Source organism: Petaurus breviceps, unplaced genomic scaffold (genome assembly GCF_028583685.1).
Source record: "Petaurus breviceps papuanus isolate PSGF00001 unplaced genomic scaffold, PetGlider_PUasm1.0 100, whole genome shotgun sequence".
Classification (NCBI taxonomy): Eukaryota; Metazoa; Chordata; class Mammalia; order Diprotodontia; family Petauridae; genus Petaurus; species Petaurus breviceps.
This window is the reverse complement of record NW_027185573.1, coordinates 634,709-653,314: the sequence shown is the minus strand read 5'-3', so window position 1 is coordinate 653,314 and position 18,606 is coordinate 634,709. Positions and strand designations below refer to the sequence as shown.

General features: G+C 45.7%; 1 protein-coding gene across 4 annotated transcripts in view; it reads left to right on the top strand.

The window, feature by feature from the left end:
- The window catches only part of LOC138141636 (scavenger receptor class B member 1-like), a 103,180-nt gene that overhangs the window by 49,033 nt on the left and 35,541 nt on the right, over positions 1-18,606 (top strand). For all 4 annotated transcript variants that reach the window (XM_069078539.1, XM_069082258.1, XM_069065497.1 and 1 more), the window contains exons 2-3: positions 7,048-7,205; positions 12,936-13,077. In XM_069078539.1, coding sequence (XP_068934640.1) covers positions 7,048-7,205; positions 12,936-13,077 — 300 coding nt within the window. The remainder of the gene's footprint in view (positions 1-7,047; positions 7,206-12,935; positions 13,078-18,606) is intronic.

Here is an 18,606-nt window from a genome sequence, read left to right as displayed (position 1 = left end):
ACAAATCTGGCAAAACAACATCAAAACAGACAGACAAAGTACCAGCAAAACAGCCATGTCTCCTCAGTCCTTGGCAGCTCCGGGGGCAGGTCTCAAAAGTCCTGGGCAATTCAAAGTGGCCCTCAGCAATCCTCTCAGTCTCTCTCTGCCTCCACGAGGGTGCTGCTTCCAAAAAGTTATTCTGCCTCTCTCTTGTGTCTCTCCAAATCTAAGTCACCAGCTTCTCCCAGTTCAGCACTCTCTTTTCACTTCAACAAGTCCATCCCACAAGTGGGATTAACAAGTTCTGGGTTTTAACACAATCAAACCAAAAACCAAGCCAATACAGGGGAATCTTTAAATGCCATTACTATTACAGTGTTAGAGATAAAAGAAAGGTAAAAGATAATACATGCTCTCCAGGTACTCATAAGCTAATGGTATGTATGTGTGTGTGTGTGGGGGGGCTGTTCAGGAGAGCTAGCACCTCTGATGTGAGCGGTGCCAACCCCTTTTCAGGGCCGCTTTTCCACCTTTGACTTTACCTGCCACCCAACTCTCACCTGTATCTCCAAGAAGCTGTATCATGTCAGTGACCACACCCCAGTAAGACTTTCTTGGCAGACTGAAGGCCTCAAACCTATCAGTGAGTTAGGTGGATGTATACCCCAAGCATGTGTAGACTTCCCCTGGTAGAATGGGCAGATGAGAAGCCATGAAAGTGGCTGAAGCAGGCCCTGTGGAGCACTTAGAGCTTGGTCATCCATCAAAGATGCCAAGGTCATCATGCATCCCGTGCCATCACCAGTCAGCTTGACTTTGGTCTTGTTACTGGACTTTGATGACTCTCCAAGAATGAGGCTGACCACGTTGTGCAGCTTTGCCTCGATTAAATGCAGTTCACAGACAAGCCAAGGCATCTCCTATGATGTCATCGGTCCTCTGAAAATGAAGGACAAACATCAATGTCACAGAGAGACAACATGTCAACGGTTACATATAATCAAGTTACATGCAGGATAAATCAGAAATGATCAATGGAGGGAGGACAGTAGAACTAAGGAGGATTGGAAAAGACTTCCTGTAGAAGGGGAGATTTTTTCTAGGGCTTGAAGCAGAGAAGCCTGGGGAAGGGATGAGGAGGGAGAGCCTTCCCTTCACAGCCAGTGAAAACACCTGCAGCTGAGATGGAGGGTTAGGGTTAGGGTGAGAAAGTGTCAGTTGTGAGGAAACTAGGAGGGAGGGTTAGCTTATGCAGGGCTTAGAACCCCAGCACGACCTGGTATTTGAGTGGTAGCACTAGCATCCTGATTCTTGGTGTCTGCTATGCATCAGGCTGTCTTTTCTTGATGGGTTTCCTCTAGGCAGAGAAGAGCAAGTGCCTTTCTTTTACTTTTAGAGCAGGATAAGGCCTCAGTAAAGGCAGCCAGTTGACTTCAGTGGGTTAATTCATAAGGTCGTGGCCATTTACCTTTGTACTGAGCAAGGACTCTCACCCCCTAACCTTTGGCAAATAGATGAGTAGGGGAAGAGGCAGATTAGCCTGTCTTGAATGTTGTACCCTGATGGATGACCTTCCCACCAGTGGGTCCTGATGATGCTGTCCCTGTCCCAGGGCTAGCTCCCACGGGCGTGTGCTTCCTCATGGGAGGAATACTGTCTTAGATCTTGTTATTTGGACCACGGGGCAGCCTCCTTTGTCCTTTGCCTACAGACAATAGGTTTTTCCGGGCATTCACCGAGCTCAGATGACCCAAACATTGACTAGAGAGTGTCTTGGGTTCCTATTAAAATTTTCTTAACGGAAAGTGGGTTTTTTGGCCAAAAAATAAAAGTAAGAACAAAAATACCCAAAGCATCAGGCTGTTCTATGCCAGAGGTCTTGTAAATGGGCCAGAATTTCCTCTAGGGATTCCTACTTTCCAGTAATGGTCAACAGAACGTTAACTGGAAGGATGCATTGCCCGTGGGCTCTTGAGTTCAGAGGTTACTGAGAGCTTACATCGGTAAAAAAAAAAAAAGGTTCACTTAGTCTACTCTCTCTCACCTGGAGGCATTTGGGAACATATTGGCCTGTTTGCTTGATGGTGACAATCTCTTCAACTGTTGAAAGCTTTTAGATTTCAGTTGCCAGTTGGATGGGATTCCTTATTTCTAGAATCTCTTGGGTCTACAGGTCACTTTCTTTGAGTTTTCCTAGGCACTGGATTTGGGCCTGGAGTCAGGGAGATCTGAGTTCAAATGTGGCCTCAGATACTGCGTAACCCTGGGCAAGTCACTTAACCCAGTTTGCCTTAATTTCCTCACCTGTAAAATCATCTGGAGAAGGAAATGGCCAAACCATTTTCCTTGCCAAGAAAACCCCGTGGACGATATGATCCATGGGGTCACAAAGAATCAGACCCAATTGAACAAAAACAACAACATGCTTTGGATTATTTATTTTATTCTTCTGTATACTTGTTCATTGAGTCTATTTCCTCCCCACTCCCACTCCTGAGCTGCTTGATTGACGTCAACGGGTGTCATTATTCAGCCCCTAGTGTAACACTCTGTATGCAGTATGTGCTTAATGAATGGTTGGCTTGAATTGGAATGATTTCCAGTTATTTCAGCTCTGGTAAGGCTTGAGATTATAATGCTACTTTTGACTCTGCCTTTGAGAACTAGTAAAGAAATACTAACTGGCATTTTCCTCGTTCTGGGCTTTACAAGGAACTTTACATTCATCATCTAGGATCTGCCCAACAGGTACTGTTATCCCCACCTTGCAGATGAGAGAATTGAGTCTCAGAAAAATCGTGGCTGGTTCCTGCTCCCAGTGAGTCAGGATTCACAGCCCAAAGCCAATGCAGCCTCTCTGCCTATGAGAGTGAAGGAAGACCAGTCCCTTCTCACAGGATCCCAGGGCAGACACCAAGGGGCCGCTAATCCAGAGGTGTCGAACTCCCAGGTGGGGCCAGAACCAGATTCAAATGAAAGTGGCAAATGTTTAACAAAATCAACACAATATTGTTGTTGTTCAGTGATTTCAGTCCCTGCCCTCAAGAAGCTTAGAATCTAATGGGGAAGACAAGATGTACAGACAGAGCAGGTGAAAGGTAACCTTCAGGAGATGACATTTGGGCTGAGTCTGGAAGGAAGCCAGGGATTCTGAGAGGCAGACGTGAGGTGGTGGTTGGCGTTCAGTTCTGTCTGACTTCCTGACCCCATTGGAAGGGTTATCTTGGCAGAGACACTGGAGTGGGTTGCCATTTTCTTCTCCAGTTCATTTTCCAGATGAGGAAACTGAGGCAAACAGGGTTAAATGACTTGCCCAGGGTCACCTAGCTACGAAGTGTCTGAGGCCAGCTTTGAACTTGGGTCTTCCTGACTCCAGGCCGGATACTCTATCCACTAAATCACCTGGCTGCCCCAACAATGCAGCGTAGATAATGTCAGTAAGTCAGCATGTGGCTGGCAAATGTCTATTTCTGTTTGAGTTTGACACCAGCTAATTTATTCCTCTCCTTTTATAGATTAGGGAAGTGAGGCCCAGGGACAAGAAGCAGCTGCTTAAGCTTGCACCTGTTACACAGTTAGTAAGCAGGTGGATTTTGAATCCAAGTTCTCTTCCTTCAGAAGCCATGTCCTTCCCACTGCCCCATCTTTTGGAAAAGATTTTTTAAAAAGTCTTTTTTTTTTTTTTTCATCCTGTAATTGTTCAGAGCTGTCACACAATATGGAATTTGGGTGCTTGAAGGCTCAAAGATTTAAGTTTGGAGAGTGGTCTTCTATTTTAGAGGTAAGGAATCTATGGCATAGTGAGAGTCCTAGAGATAGTAAGTATCAGAGGGAAGATTTGAATTCAGGTCCTGTGAGTCCAAGCCCAGTACTCTTTCTGCCCCCTGTACCATCTCACCTCCTTCTCAGGGCCAGAAATAAGGGAAATGGAGCCAAAGAAGGAATATTATCCATAGATGTAGGAAAGGGGGAAGGGAATAAGTATTTCTGTACCACCTACTATGCGCCAGGTAGTGCGCTAAGGCCTCTACAAATATGATCTCATTGGATGCGCATAACAAACCTGTAAGGTAGGTGCTGTTATGACGCCCATTTTATTTTATTTATTTATTTTCTTTTTTTTGGAGGGAGGAAGGCAGGGCAGTTGGGGTTAAGTGACTTGCCCAAGGTCATATGGCGTGTGTGTGTGTGTGTGTGTGTGTGTGTGTGTGTGTATGTGTGTAGTGTCTGGGGCTAGATTTGAACTCAGGTCCTCCTGATTCCAGGGGCCGGTGCTCTGTGCCACCTAGCTCCCCTATGACCCCCATTTTAGAGTTGAGGAAACAGAAGCAAATAGATGTGACTTGCTGAGGGGGTTACACAGCTAGTAAATGGCTGGACTTGAACTCGGGTTATGCCTCTTAAGTCCAGATACAGAGTACCGGGTGATGAGAGCGGCATGTGTCAGAGGAGAGGTGAGTGGTCACTGCACCAGGCGGGGATGGCCCCATGGAATTGGGTCAGACTTGGGTTGGGTCCTGAAGGATGGGTAGACTTTGAGGAGGGGCTTGGGGGTTGGAGGAAGGGAAAAGGACTCTGGTTCCCTGGCTATGGGATGAGATGCTAGTCAAAGACTCGAGCCTCCTAAGGGAAAGATGTGGGTACAAGGCGGCTGAGTGCCATTTTTATTTTTATTTTTTTGCCTTCAGGTGCTTGTTCACAAACCAGTTAGATGAGGAAAGGGGAAAGCCTTGTCTTGTATCTCAAAGGCCTTCCTGCATAGGCTGTCCTCTTTCTGAGAAATGCAATAGACTAATTTAGAAGTTAGGAGGTAGAACAAACATTAAAGCTGGTTTGCCTCAGTTGTTTTAATTTTTTAAATTAATTTTTAAAAATTGGATCTATTTTGTTTTTCTCCCTTTCCCTCCCTCCTCCCTCCTTAGGGTGGAGGGCAGGGGAAAGAAAAACAAAATCCTTCTAATATGCAAAGTTAAGCAAAAATTGATTCTTGCATCGACAATGTGCCAAAAAATGTCTCTTCCTCTTTGGCCTGAGCCCATCATGTCTCCATTGGGAGATTGGCAGCATGTTTCTTCATCAGTTCTCTGGAATTCCAGTTACTCATTGTGTTTTTCCAACTTCTCAAGGCTTTCAAAAAATTGTTTACTTTTGTAAAGTTATTGTATAAATCATTCTTTTGTAGAAATCTTCCCAGGTTTTCCTGAAATTGCCCTATCTTCATTTCTTGTAGCATAATATCATGTGCATACTGTAGTTTGATGGTCCATTCCTGGTGGGTGGGCACCCCTCACCTTCTTTTTCTTTGTCCCCACAAAAAAACTGCACTTGTGTTTTCGCCAGGCCAACGGAGGACTGTGCAGGCCAAGCCAGGAGGGCACGGGATGAGGCGACCTCGGCCCCCCTGGGTATTGGGTGTTGGGGGAGGGGGGGAAGGGATTGCCCTGGCAATGTGGGCATAGCTGCCCCAACCTGCCCACGCCGTGTTCTGAGCTTGCTTTTGGCAGAAAGAATGCCGGGCTGCACACATGCTAAAGTGATTTAATCTGACTTGTTAACTGGGCTGGAAGTGGAAATGCCAGGGAGAAGCTAGACCCTGGGAAAGCTCCCCAGCCTTGGCCTGGTTTTCCTCTGCTGGGATTTGTTGGCAGATACTGCGTGGCTCATTGAATCCTGGATGGAAAACGGGAAGGAACCTCAAAGGCCAACAGGACCTTCCCCTCATTTTTGTCTTGATTTTTTGGCTAGTTCAGAGGGATGTAATTACTTCAGAGATGATGCAGGAGCACAAGTACAAACATCCCTGCCAGCACCTGGGGGCTGGGGGTGGAACACTTCCCCCTCCACCAACTGGGCCTGGGAAAGTGGGTTCAGACCTACCGCAGGCTCTCCTTAGCGCCCCCCGCCGCACCCCCAAGCCCAGTTCTTGGTGCTGTGGGAACTGCAGAGGCACGGGGCTTCAGCTTTACTGTGGACACGCCGGCCAGGGCATCTTACAGTTAAGGAAACTGAGGCCCTGGGACGTGAGGGGTTAGCCCAGGGTCTCAGAGGGGCATTAGAGGCAGAATCTGAACCAGGTCCTCCTGTCTTCACTCACCACTCCTTCCATTGCACTAGACATCTTTAAAACATGTTTGTATGCATATATGTATGTGCACACATATACCCACATATATACACAACATATACTCATACATAGACACAATGCACACACAACATACATATATACATATACAATACAAATATATACATATATACACGCACACACATATACATGTACACACATACAATACACACACCTATAGTACACATATGTACAAACATACACACAAATACTAGTACATACAAACACAATGTGTGTGTGTGTGTGTGTGTGTGTGTGTAGAACTCGAAGCCGCGGTGGGGGTGGAGGGAGAGTTCATTTGCACGTCGAGGAAGGAGCAGAGGCCACTGTAGCCCTGTCTCTTGACAGAATGACTGACCTTGTCTGACTTCTGTTTCCTCCATTTCCAGTCACATCACTTAATTTCCACCCATTACTTCCTCCCCCTAGCCCCCATCTGTTTCTTATAGTGGAGAATAAGAAGAGGTCTCCCTGGAAGGTGGTAGCAAAGGCAGGATTCTGTGCCCGTCTGCCCCCTTTCCCCTTCCCCTGCAGAAGGGACAGAGGGATGCTTTCTCCTCTCTTCTTGGGGCCTGAGCTTGGTCTTTGTAATGCCGCTTTCTCCTCCTCTCACTGAACCTACTATAATTTGTGTGACCTAGGACAGGTCACTTGCCTTCTCAGAAGCTCAGTTTCCTCATCTGCAAAACGAGGCAGTCGGACGAGGTGACTTCGGTCTGGGGCCTCGTGAGCCGGGCGTCCAGGAGGTGCCATTCTCCCTCCTGTGTCTGCCCATGTGGTGCCTGTGGACCCTCCCTGCCTTCCCTGGAAGTGTGGGCATCCCAGGCCGTGTCTCTGAGTTCAGTGGCCGTGTCTAGGGCTCCAGGACCCGCTGTGGCAGTGGTGATGTCATGGATACAGACACTAAAGACACCCTTTAATCATGTGCTTCCTTCCCTCCGCAGAATGTCAGGATCGACCCCAGCAGCCTGTCCTTTGAGATGTGGAAGGAGATCCCCATCCCTTTCTACATGTCTGTGTACCTGTTCCACATCCTGAACGCGGAGGAGGTGCTGAAGGGGGAGAAGCCCCATGTCGAGGAGCGGGGGCCCTACGTCTACAGGTGAGCAGCTGGCCAGGCTGCCTTCGGGCGCCGCTGCGGGCTGCAGGCCAGTGACTCTGGCCACTGGGTGCCCGGCGGAGCAGGGCGGGAAGACCTGGACCAGCTGCCTGTGGGCTCTCTGCCGCTGAGCGCTTGGGGCTTGCTGGGGCGGCTGGACAGCAACAGCAGGGAGAGGACGGCCTCTGGGTCATCAGAATCTGCTGGTCATGGGCCTTTAGAGAGCTCTGCTCATAGTGGAACCTGAATAGGCATCGCATTGACGTTAGTTCATCTGGAACAAAATGATAGCTTATGATGTCATAGGGAATAGTTGAGCTTTTAGTAAGGACCTACTGTGTGCTACTATAGAAAGGCAAAAATTGGGGCGGCTAGGTGGCGCAGTGAATAGAGTACTGGCCCTGGACTCAGAAGGACCTGAGTTCAAATCTGACCTAAGACACTTAACACTTACTAGCTGTGTGACCTTGGGCAAGTCACTTAACACTGATTGACTTGCCCTCCCCCCTCCAAAAAAAGGCAAAAATGTGCCCTGCCTTCAAGGGGTTCCTGGTGTAATTGGGGGAGGGAGGAGAAACAGTGCAACCTACGAACAAGGTGTGTGTGTATGTGTGTGTGTGTGAACATGCATACATACATACATATATATATATATAGCATATATTAGAAATCATCTTAGAGCACAGCCTGTTAGGGCTGGAATAATAATGACATCATTTATATGATACCTACTGTGTACCACACACTTTGCTAAGTGCTTTACAGTTTACTTCATTTGATCCTTCCAACAACCCTGGGAGGTAGGGGTTGTTCTTATCTCCATTTTACAGATGAGGAAACTGAGTCAGGCAAAGGTCGAGTGACTTGCCCAGGGTCATACAGCCAGATTAGCACTCCAGGCCTGATGCTCAGAGGCTACCCAGTCCAGCTTCTCATTGTAGAGATGCAGGAACAGAGAGACCACCAAGGAGGGGAGGCTTTGCCCAAGTTCACATAGTTATCAGCAAGTACTGGGACCAGAAGAACCAGGTCTCCTCTCCCTGTACTTGGGGCTCTTCCTGCTCTCCTGCAGAGACTCCTTTTATGTCTTGGGATTGCACATAGTAGGTCTTAGAATCACTGACACAGAGCTGGAAGGGAGCCCAGCGTCCACTGGGGCCTTGGCTTTACAGATGGCTCAGTGTCTAAGGCCCCTGTGTGGGTGAGGTCCCCTGCTCTGGCCTCTAACCCTTAGCTTTTGCTCAGAGATGTACACTCGCTCTCTTAGCCTGGGGCAAGCAGAGAGGGGTCCACAGCACAAAATGAGCTAAGCAGTGGTTTCTAAGCGAAGTACCGTGACTTTGGGGAGCTCTACCCCAGAGGGAGGGCTTTGGAGGCCCCTGTCGGAGCCTGGGGCTTTGTCCCTCTGAGGGGTCAGTGTGGTCAGTGCAGGGGAGAGAGCAGCAGACTGACCAAGGGGCACATCCTTCCCCTACCCCATTCTTGCTGTGGACGCAGGGGCAAAGCATTTAAGTTCTCTGAGCTGCGGTACTTCATGAGGCTGACAGGCAGCGTGGCACAGTGGTTAGGGGGCTGGCATCAGGATACCTCTGATGCACCGTGGCCTCCCCTGCCCCAGGCTGCTCTGCCTTCCTGGAGAGAGGCAGATCTCCCTTGGTGGAGGGAGCTGAAGTACCTGGAGTGCCCCATACTGAAGACATCACATGATCAGAGATTTAGAGCCGGAGAGATAGTCCATCCTTCCCATATTACCTTAAACAAAACCAAGACCTTTTCCTATTTATAGAGGCAGTGGATGGCGTAGGGGATAGAACTTGGGGAATGGATGTAGAAAGACTGTGTTCAAATTTGACCTCAGCTATTCACTAGCTTAGACTTTGGGCAAGCCACTTAACCTGCATTTGCCTCAGTTTCCTCATCCGTAAAATGGGGCTAATAACTCCACCCATCTCCCAGGGCTGTTGGGATCAAATGAGATAATAGTCACACAATACTCAGCACAGTGCCTGGCCCTTAGTAAACACTATATAATTAGCTTTCATCATCATCATCATCATCATCATCATCATCATTATCATCAGCATTATCTATAAAATGAGGATAATAATAGTAGCCCCTGCCTCACAGGCTTGGCGTAAGGGCCAAATGAGATCATAATTGCAAAGCTCTTAGCACAGCACCTGGCACTTAGTAGGGTCGAGATAAATGTGAGTTGCTGCTATTGTTATTATAGTGCTTAAAGCTAGTTATTGTTGCTTAATTAATTTAATAACAATTCATGAACCTATATTTAATAATTGATTTGATAAATAAACACAAGTAGAAGAAATAATTTAACAAATTGATGAGCATTATTTATATTTATTAATGAATTCAGTAATAATTGTTATAATTATTCAAATTACCTAATTTACACACAGACATACCATATGCATATGCAAACATAGTTATAAACATACACATATGTATTTAGATACACAATATAGAGATACACCATACATGTGTAGGTTATCTGTATTTACATACACATACATGCCAGGGGTTATTTTATCATCGACAGTCCCTGCATGGGCAGGGTCCCCAGTTCCTGGCTTCTTAACTCTCTGCCCCACTCGGTCTTTGCTCCGAGGATGTAAAATCACTTTATTAGCTTAGGGCAAGCTTAGAATGCTGTAGGTACGATGATTTTCCTCATTGAATTACAGCCCTGATAACATGGTGATGGAGAAACATTTGATGGGCATGAGCAGATGTTCACACAGGAGAAGGGATGTTAAGAATGTCTGTGTGGAAGTGTACGTCCAGGGGAAAAAATATGGGCCAGACTTCTATCAAGAGTGTTCCATTGACATCCATTTGAGACCGGGAGAGCTAGAGAAAAGTTTTTACCGTGTTGAGTAGACCTTCCTGTGGTCAGTAGGGCTGGCTGTGGGTCACAGGGATGAGGTCACAAGTCTGGAGCTAGAAGGGTCTTCCAAGGTCATCTGATCCTAACTCTCTCATGTTAAGTGTTTTCAGAATGGAAATCCAGAGAACTGACTTGCCCATGGTCACACGGGTACTAGGTGGGATTTGATTGTGGGTCCTTTGCCATATACATTGTTCTTTCTGCTATAACTCAATGGATAGGCAGGGTTGGAAGGTCTGCCTATATTGATGGGTCCTCTCTAGTACAGTGTCCTTGTGAGTATTAGAATATATATGTATTATTATTAATATTAGCTGGATTGTTGGTTTTAGATTATGTGGAAGTACCATTCCCCTCTCCATGAATGTGAATAATTGAGTATTGTCTGTGTTGCTTTAGAATTCAAGGCAATTTTTGAGGTTAGCTGGTCCAAACCCTACATTTTACAAATGAGGGGGGCTAGGCCCACAGAGATAAAGTGACTTGTTTAAGGTTTTACAAATAGTAAGTGATGCAGGGGAATTTGAACTCAAATCTTCCAACTCCACCTTCAATGCTGTTTTTGCCATTTTACCGGGAACAGAACAGAAGGAGAGCAAATGACTGATAATGCTCTGGTTCAAAAACCTGGCACCTGGCCTCACAGGCCAGTGAAATCAGGGACAGAAACAACTGCCTGCGCATTTTTCAACACGGGGCAGGAATTCTCACCCTGTGAACTAAGGAGAGAAGCAGGGATGCTTTGGGGCAGTCAGTTGCTTTGATAGAATGTAAGGAGGCCACATAGGAATAGCACCTAGCACATGGTAGGCATTTACTGACTGGTTACTGAAGTGACTGAGAAGGTGACTGTCCCCTGCTCCCCAGCAGGTGAATTTCTAATGCAGGACAGGTGGGATAAATAAGTTCATAATCAATCAATCAATATTTATTAAACACCTATGGTGTGCCAGGCACTTTGCTAAGCATGGGGCTTACCAAAAAAAGCAAAAAAAGACAGTCAGTCCCTGCCCTCAAGGAGCTTACAGTCTAATGGGGGAGACAACATGCAAACAATATATACAGACCAAATTATATCCAGGATAAATAGGAGATAATTGAAAGAGAGATGGCACTGGAATTAAGAGGGGTTGGGTAAAACTTCTTGCTGAAGGTGGATTTCATAGGTACTTTTGCTTGGAGAGGCCTTAAGCAGAGAGAGAAATCCACTCCTTGAGTAACTGAGGAAGACAAAGAGTTAAAAATCATGGTGCCCCAGAGACTATGTGCTGTTGGGTTTGGAGACTGGCCTCAGAGTTGGAAGATCTGGGTTTAAATCCTGATCCTGATTCCTCTGGACTGAGCTACTACCCTGGGCAAGTCACTTAACTCCACATTGCCCCTAGACAGCTCTCCAAAAGAGCGGTTCTTGGTCCCTTTTTGTGTCCTGGACTCCTTTAGCAGTCAGATAAAGCCCATGGAGCTTGGTGTCACAGTTTTTTATGTGCATAAAATGAAATATATTGGATTACCAGAGGTTGTATTGAAAAACAGTTAGCCAGGGATGGTCCCCGCCTCCTGGGGAGGCGGAGACTGGTGGATCTCTGAGCCTCAGAGATGTTTTAGCCTTTCAGGTGTCCTCACTGTCTCTGACCCCTCCAATCTGGTGAGCCTGTGGGAGCAGGGCTGGGGGTGGGGTGGGGGTCTGCCTAAGGAGGGGTGAAACTGACTCAGAAAATGGATCAGGTTAAAGCTCCTATGAAGATCAGTATTGGGGTTAGACCCAAGAGTGACTTCTGCTCTACCAGCTTGGGTGATAGAGGAAGACCCTGCCTCCAAAAAAATAAAATTGCTTATCAAAATCCAAAACCCTGCTCTGTCTGAGACTAGACTTGGCAGCCCAGGTACCGGTCTTCACTGATTAATGGGCTTCCTAACAGTAACTCTCTAGACCAAGGGATTTTTTAACTTGGGGTACACAGACACCTTCTTTTCCCTTCTCTTCCCTCCCCAGGGCACCATGGAGAGTTACATCTTTACTTTGTCAGTTCCATCTTTATTTCCACTAATGTCTAGTTTCCTTTCTCTTCCTCTTTATTTTATTTTTTTGTATTTAAAACATGATTCTGGGAATGAGTCCATAGGCTTCATCAGATTGACTGTGCAAGGCATCCAGAACATAAAAAGACTTAAGCATCCTTGTTGGATATCAGTGAAATCCCAGCTTGTTTGTTCTTTCTTTCTTTTTAGTGGTAGCACTGAGTTTTTTTTTCATGGAAGTCTTCCCGGAAGAGGTGGACTTTGAGCTATTAATTACCATCAGTAGAGTGTTCTTGTGGGAATTACACGGCCCTGGATGGGATCCCTGGAATGTTAGTCACATAGGGAGTTTTACCAAGAACACCCAATATCATAAATCTCTATACGAGAAGTTAGGAATGTGTGGGGATTGGACTGGCTGGGAGACCCTGCAGTCTGAATTCTGGCTTTTTGTTAGAGCAGGAGAGAGGGGTGTTAAGAAAATCAAGGTGGAATGCCTGGGGGAGGTGAGCTGGGGTGTGTGTGTGGGGGGGGGTGATGGTGTTATAGCAAATGAGAAGGGGATTCGGTGTCAAAGCATTTCCTAATTTTGCTCAGCCATGGGACTATGCGTAGCAAAGGGAGATGGTCTCTGCTTGCAAGGACCTCTTATGTAATTGGGGGAGACATTTAAAGCAGAGAGTCCTACTACAAGACTCAGGTGTCCCTGTGAAAGGCTGACCTAGAGATGGCCCAGCAAATGGAGAGAATGTGTGGGAGATGTTGACAGATGGGGTGCTCATGGTCCCCTTCCTTTGTTTTCACAGAGAATACAGACAGAAACGAAACATCACTTTCAATGACAATGACACAGTGTCCTTCTTAGAATACCGGTCCTTTGAATTCCAGCCTGAAATGTCCCAGGGCTTAGAAACCGATTACATCGTGATGCCCAACATCTTGGTCTTGGTGAGTCCAGCACATGCCTCCACAGACAGCTAGATGGTACAGTGGATAGGAGGGCAGGATTAGGAGTCAGGAAGGCCTGAGTTCAAATCTTACCTCTCAGATCCTTGGTTACTTTTTCTCAATCATTATCTTTTTTGACCTCTCTGAAACCTTTGACAGTATGAGCATCCTTTTGTCTTCTTTCTAGGCTTTTAGGACACTGATCTCTCCTGGCTCTCCTCCTATCTGTCTGACCACTCCCCAGTCTCCTTTGCTGGATCTTCATCCAGGCCCCACCCTTTAACTGCATCCTCTGAAGCTCTGTTCTCAGCCCTCTTCCTCTTCCCCTTCCCATTCCTCTTCCTTTTCCTTTTTCTCTTCCTCTTCCCCTTCTTCCTTCCCTTCCTCCTTCCCTTCTTCCTCTTCCCCTCTTTCCCTTCCCTTTCCTCTTCTCCTCATTGCCTTTCTCCACCTTCCCCTTCCCTTCCCTTTTCCCCTTCTTCTCTTCTTCTTCCCCTTCCTTTTCCTCTTCCCTTTCCCCTTCTTCCCCTTCCCTTCTCTCCTTCCTCTCCCCTTCCCCTTCCCTTCCCTCTTCTCCTTCCCATTCCCTTTCTCCACCTCCCCCTTCCCTTTCCTTTTTCCCTTCTTCTCTTCCCCTTCCCCTTCTCCTTTCCCCTCCTCTTCCCTTTCCCCTTCTTCTTCCTCTTCCCTTCCTCTTCCCTCCTCTCCTTCCTCTCCCCTTCTCCTTCCCTTTCCTCTTCTCCTTCCCATCCCCTTTCTCCACTTTCCCCTTCTTCTCCCTTCTCCCTCTACACCATTTCATTTGGTGATCTTATTAGTCCCATCCTCGTCTCTATGAGGATGGCTCTCAGGTCTACCTCTCCAGCCCTAACCTCTTCCCTGACTTCCAGACTTCTCTGTCTAACTGCCTGTTGGACCATCCTGTAGACATTTTAAATGCAAATGTCCAAATTGGAGCTCTTTATCTTGCCCCCCCGCCCCAACCCTCCCGCATTACCAACTTCTTTCTTCCTCTCAAAGGTATCACCAGCTCCCCCATATGCAGTCAGTTGCTAAGGCCTCTACTCTTTTTCCTTGGTAACATCTCTCCTCTGATGCTGCCACCTCTGGCATGTAGGGCCTGGTCACCTCCCACCTGGACTATGACTCCAGCCTGCAGATTGGTGCCTGTGCCTGAAGTCCCTCCTTTCTCTGCTCCATCTTGCAATCATTTGTCACATTGATCTTCCCAAAGCCCACATCTGACCGTGGCACATGCCCTCCCACCCTCCCTTCCCAGCCTTCAAGAAAGACTCCACCAGAAAGGCAGGGAGGGGTGGTGGAAGGTATAACAGCCTGCATCTGAGCCAAGTTCTCAGGTCACGTCTACGAGCATTTATTAAGGGCTTACTGTGTACTGGGCACTGTGCTAAGCACAAAAAAAGGTCCCTGCCCTCAAGGAGTTTACGGTCTAAGAAAGGGGTGAGGAGCCTGTGTCCCAGAGGCCACATGTGTGCCTGAGGCTGCAGGTTCCCTACTCCTGGTCTAAGGTTTTAAAGGAAACTAGGGATTCAGAGAGGTGGGTTCAAGGAAGGAGGGAACTCCAAGGAGCAGGTAGGGCCAAGGCACGAGGGCTAGAGATGGAGAGCATTTAGTCGGGACGACAGACTGTATGAGGAGGGCAATGTCTAATAAGCCCCAAAAGGCAGGTGGCAGTCAGGTCCAGAAAGGTTTTAATTGCTAAGCAGAGGAGGAGTTTGGATTTGATCCTGGAGATAAGGAAGCCACTGAAGTTTCTTGAGCAGAGGAGTGACCTGTTTAGCCCTGTAAACTCCAGTGGGCCCTGTTGCCCTCAGCCTCAACATTTTCTGTTTGACTTTTAAGCCCCCTCATCATCTGGGCCCCTTTTACCTTTCCTGTCTTTTCCTATTTTACTCCCTTCCACTTAGTATAGGCTTGTTGACTTGACTTATTCATTATGTGACCCTAGACAATTCACTTAACTACTGTCTGCCTCAGTTTCCCCATCTGTAAAAAGGAGATAATAATAGCTCCTGTGTCGCAGAGTTGTTCGAAAATGGGGAGAAAAGGAGTGTGAACACAGTGGAAAGTATGGTGGATGTGGAGTCAGGAGATCTGGGTCAAATCCAGCTTCTGATGTTAACTATCAGTTTTAGGAGAGACTAAGTGAACTTACTCCTGACACCTTGGGGAAATGATTGCCTTCTCTGATAGATCAGGAAATGGAGGTCCAGTCAGATTGTAAAGGTCACAGAAAAAGGACTGATAAGATACTCTTCTTGATGTTGCATCTTGAATTCCAAAAGGAACAAGGAAGAAAAGGCTGGGTCATTGTTTGTGTTAATAAGAATAATGACCTTTTGTGTGACCCTTTTAACTCTTTCTGAGGGCATTTTCATTTCTTAATCTTTAAAAAAAAAATTAAATATTTTATTTTTACTAATTACATATAAAAACAATTTTTGACATTGTTTTTTTTTAGATTTTGAGTACTAAATTCTATCCTTCTTCCTCCCCCTCCTTGAGAAGGCAAACATTTTGATATCAGTTATACACGTCTTGCAGGTATGCCAAACATTCTTCCATGTTAGTCATGTTGTGAAAGAAAACACTCACAAAAAAACCCACAAAAAACCCCAAGAAAAATAAAGTGAAAAATAGTGCGCTTCGATCTGCACTCAGACTCTATCAGCTCTTTCTCTGGAGATGGAGATCATTTTTCATTGTTCTAGATCATTAGATTACTTGAGGATAGTGAAGTCATTTGTAGCTGATCATTGTACAATGTTGTTACTGTGTACGACGTTCTGGTCCTGTTCACTTCACTATGCATCAGTTCACGTAAGTCTTCCCAGGTTTTTCTAAAAGCATCTTGCTTGTCATTTTTTATACCACAATAGTATTCCATTACAATAATATGCCATGACTTGTTCAGCCATTCCCCAATTGATGGGCCTTCCCTTCAATTTCTGATTCTCTGCCACCACAAAAAGAGGTGCTAAAAATATTTTTGTACACATAGGTCCTTTTTCTTTTTTTTAAGCAATCGGGGTTAAGTAACTTGCTCAAGGTTACATGGCCAGGTGTTTCTGGGTGTGGTGCTAAGTGTCTGAGCCCGGATTCGATCTCCAGGTGATTCCCAACACTGGAGCCTGTGCTCTTACTCGCTGTGCCACCTGGCCACCCCTTTTTGTATGGTGGATTATTGTTTTTAGGTTTCTATTTGTTTACATGTACTTATGAGCCTTCTGCATTTTAAGCATTTATTTTTTTTGCCTTTTGGAGGGCTATTGGGGTTAAGTAACTTGCCCAAGGTTACACGGATAGTTTTTTTTTATGTGTGTGGGTGTTAAGTGTCTGAGGCCAGAACTGAACTGGGGTGCTTTACTCACTGCGCCACCTAGCCGCCCTTTCTTTTTTTTTTTTTAATCTTTTTGGTGTATCACTGAGTCAAAGGTTTTATGCACAATTTTATAACCCTTTGGGCATAGTTCTTAATTCCCAGAATGGTTAAATCACTGCACAACTTTACCAACAATGCGTTAGTGACCCAGTTTTCTCACATCTACTCCAACATTCGTTATTTTCCTTTTATGTCATATTAGCCAATCTGATAGATGTTGGGTGGTACCTCAGAGTTGTTTTAATTTGTATTTCTCTAATAAATAGTGATTTAGAGCATATAACTATAAATAGCTTGATTATCTCATCTGAAAACTGCCTGTCATATCCTCTCACCATTTATCAACAGGAGAGTAGCTTATATTCTTCTGAATTTGACTCAGTTCTCTATATATTTGAGAAATGTTCGTGGCTTAATCATGACATCCCTTAGGGTTCAGGATCTCATCACTTTACCTGAGGAGGTCGATAGTGAGGGGGCAAGGGAGAGGTGCCCATTTGACAGATGGGAGATTGAGGTAGACAGAAATAAAGGGCCTTAGGGTTGTGCTGGTAAATGTTTTTAACAACTGTCCCCACTCCCCAAATATACTGTATTCTTAACACTTTTTCCATCACTTTCTTAAGTGAAGACAATTGGTAAAACAGTAAGTCAAACATTTGCTGATTTCTCAGGTGTAAATTCTTACATAGAAAATTTAACAATGTGAGCTGGCCCTAGCACACTGCTAGGTTTAGCCCTTTCTGGTCCATCATCCAGACAGCAGCCAGAGCAGTAATTGTAAAGCACAGGACTGAACGGGGTCACTCCTTTGCTCAAGAAACTTCAGTGGCTCCCTCTTATCTCCAGGATCAAATCCAAACTCCTTCTCTGCTTAGCATTTAAAATCTTTCTGGACCTGACTGCCACCTTGTTAGACATTAATCTTCTGTAATGTAATTCCAAGGAAAGGCAACTTCCCAAGGTTCAAAATACCAGCATAGGTGCTCTCCATTTTATTCAGTGACAAATTAAGAACAGAGAAGGTCAAAACATGACATCATTCAAAATACAGCATTTACTAAGTGTGATTAAATAATCTCCAAGCACTACCCCACCCCAGGACCTTCCATTCATTCAATCAATTACAAAGTTCCTGTTCTAAATACTACTCCACCCCTAGGCTGTACCTTCATTTAGTCCATCACAAAGCCCCTCTTCTCAAATGGAGATTAGTTTCCAATCATAAGTAAAGTACTTTCATTTGTTCACTCATAGAACACAAAAAGGTCAAAAGTTCCCCACCCCTGGATCACAATTGAAATCTACCCCAGAGTTACAACAAGTTTAAGCACAGCACTTAATACCCAAATGGAGATCTTTTCTTCATCTTGACAAGAGGCAAGTTCTCAGCAATCTTTGTTCCTGGGGAGACAAAGCTTAGCAAGGCCACAAGATACACTGCCTGTCTCTTCATTAATTCATCCTCTGTCTGCAGAACAGTCCTAGGACCCCTGAAAACATTAGCAAAACCCTCTCCCAGGATTTCTGTAAACATACAACAAGAAAATCCTTCTTCAGGGCTTCTGAACCAACAGAAAGGTTCCCAGGCTTCTGCAACAACAGCACTGTCCTTCACCAGTGGACAAATCTGGCAAAACAACATCAAAACAGACAGACAAAGTACCAGCAAAACACTCATGTCTCCTCAGTCCTTGGCAGCTCTGGGGGGGGCAGGTCTCAAAAGTCCAGGGCAATTCAAAGTGGCCCTCAGCAATCCTCTCAGTCTCTCTCTGCCTCCATGAGGGTGCTGCTTCCAAAAAGTTCTTCTGCCTCTCTCTTGTGTCTCTCCAAATCTATATCACCAGCTCCTCCCAGTTCAGCACTCTTTTCAAGTCAACAAGTCCATCCCACTGATGGGATTAACAAGTTCTGGGTTTTAACACAATCAATTTGAAAACCAAGCCAATACAGGGGGATCTTCATATTCCATTACTACCGTGTTTCCCCGATAATAAGACACTGTCTTATTAATTTTTTGGACAGAAAAACACCAGAGGGCTTATTTTCAGGGGAGGGCTTATTTTAATGAACATTGACAGCAATTTTAATAAACAGGCAAATGTGAACAAAAAAATGTACCTTTA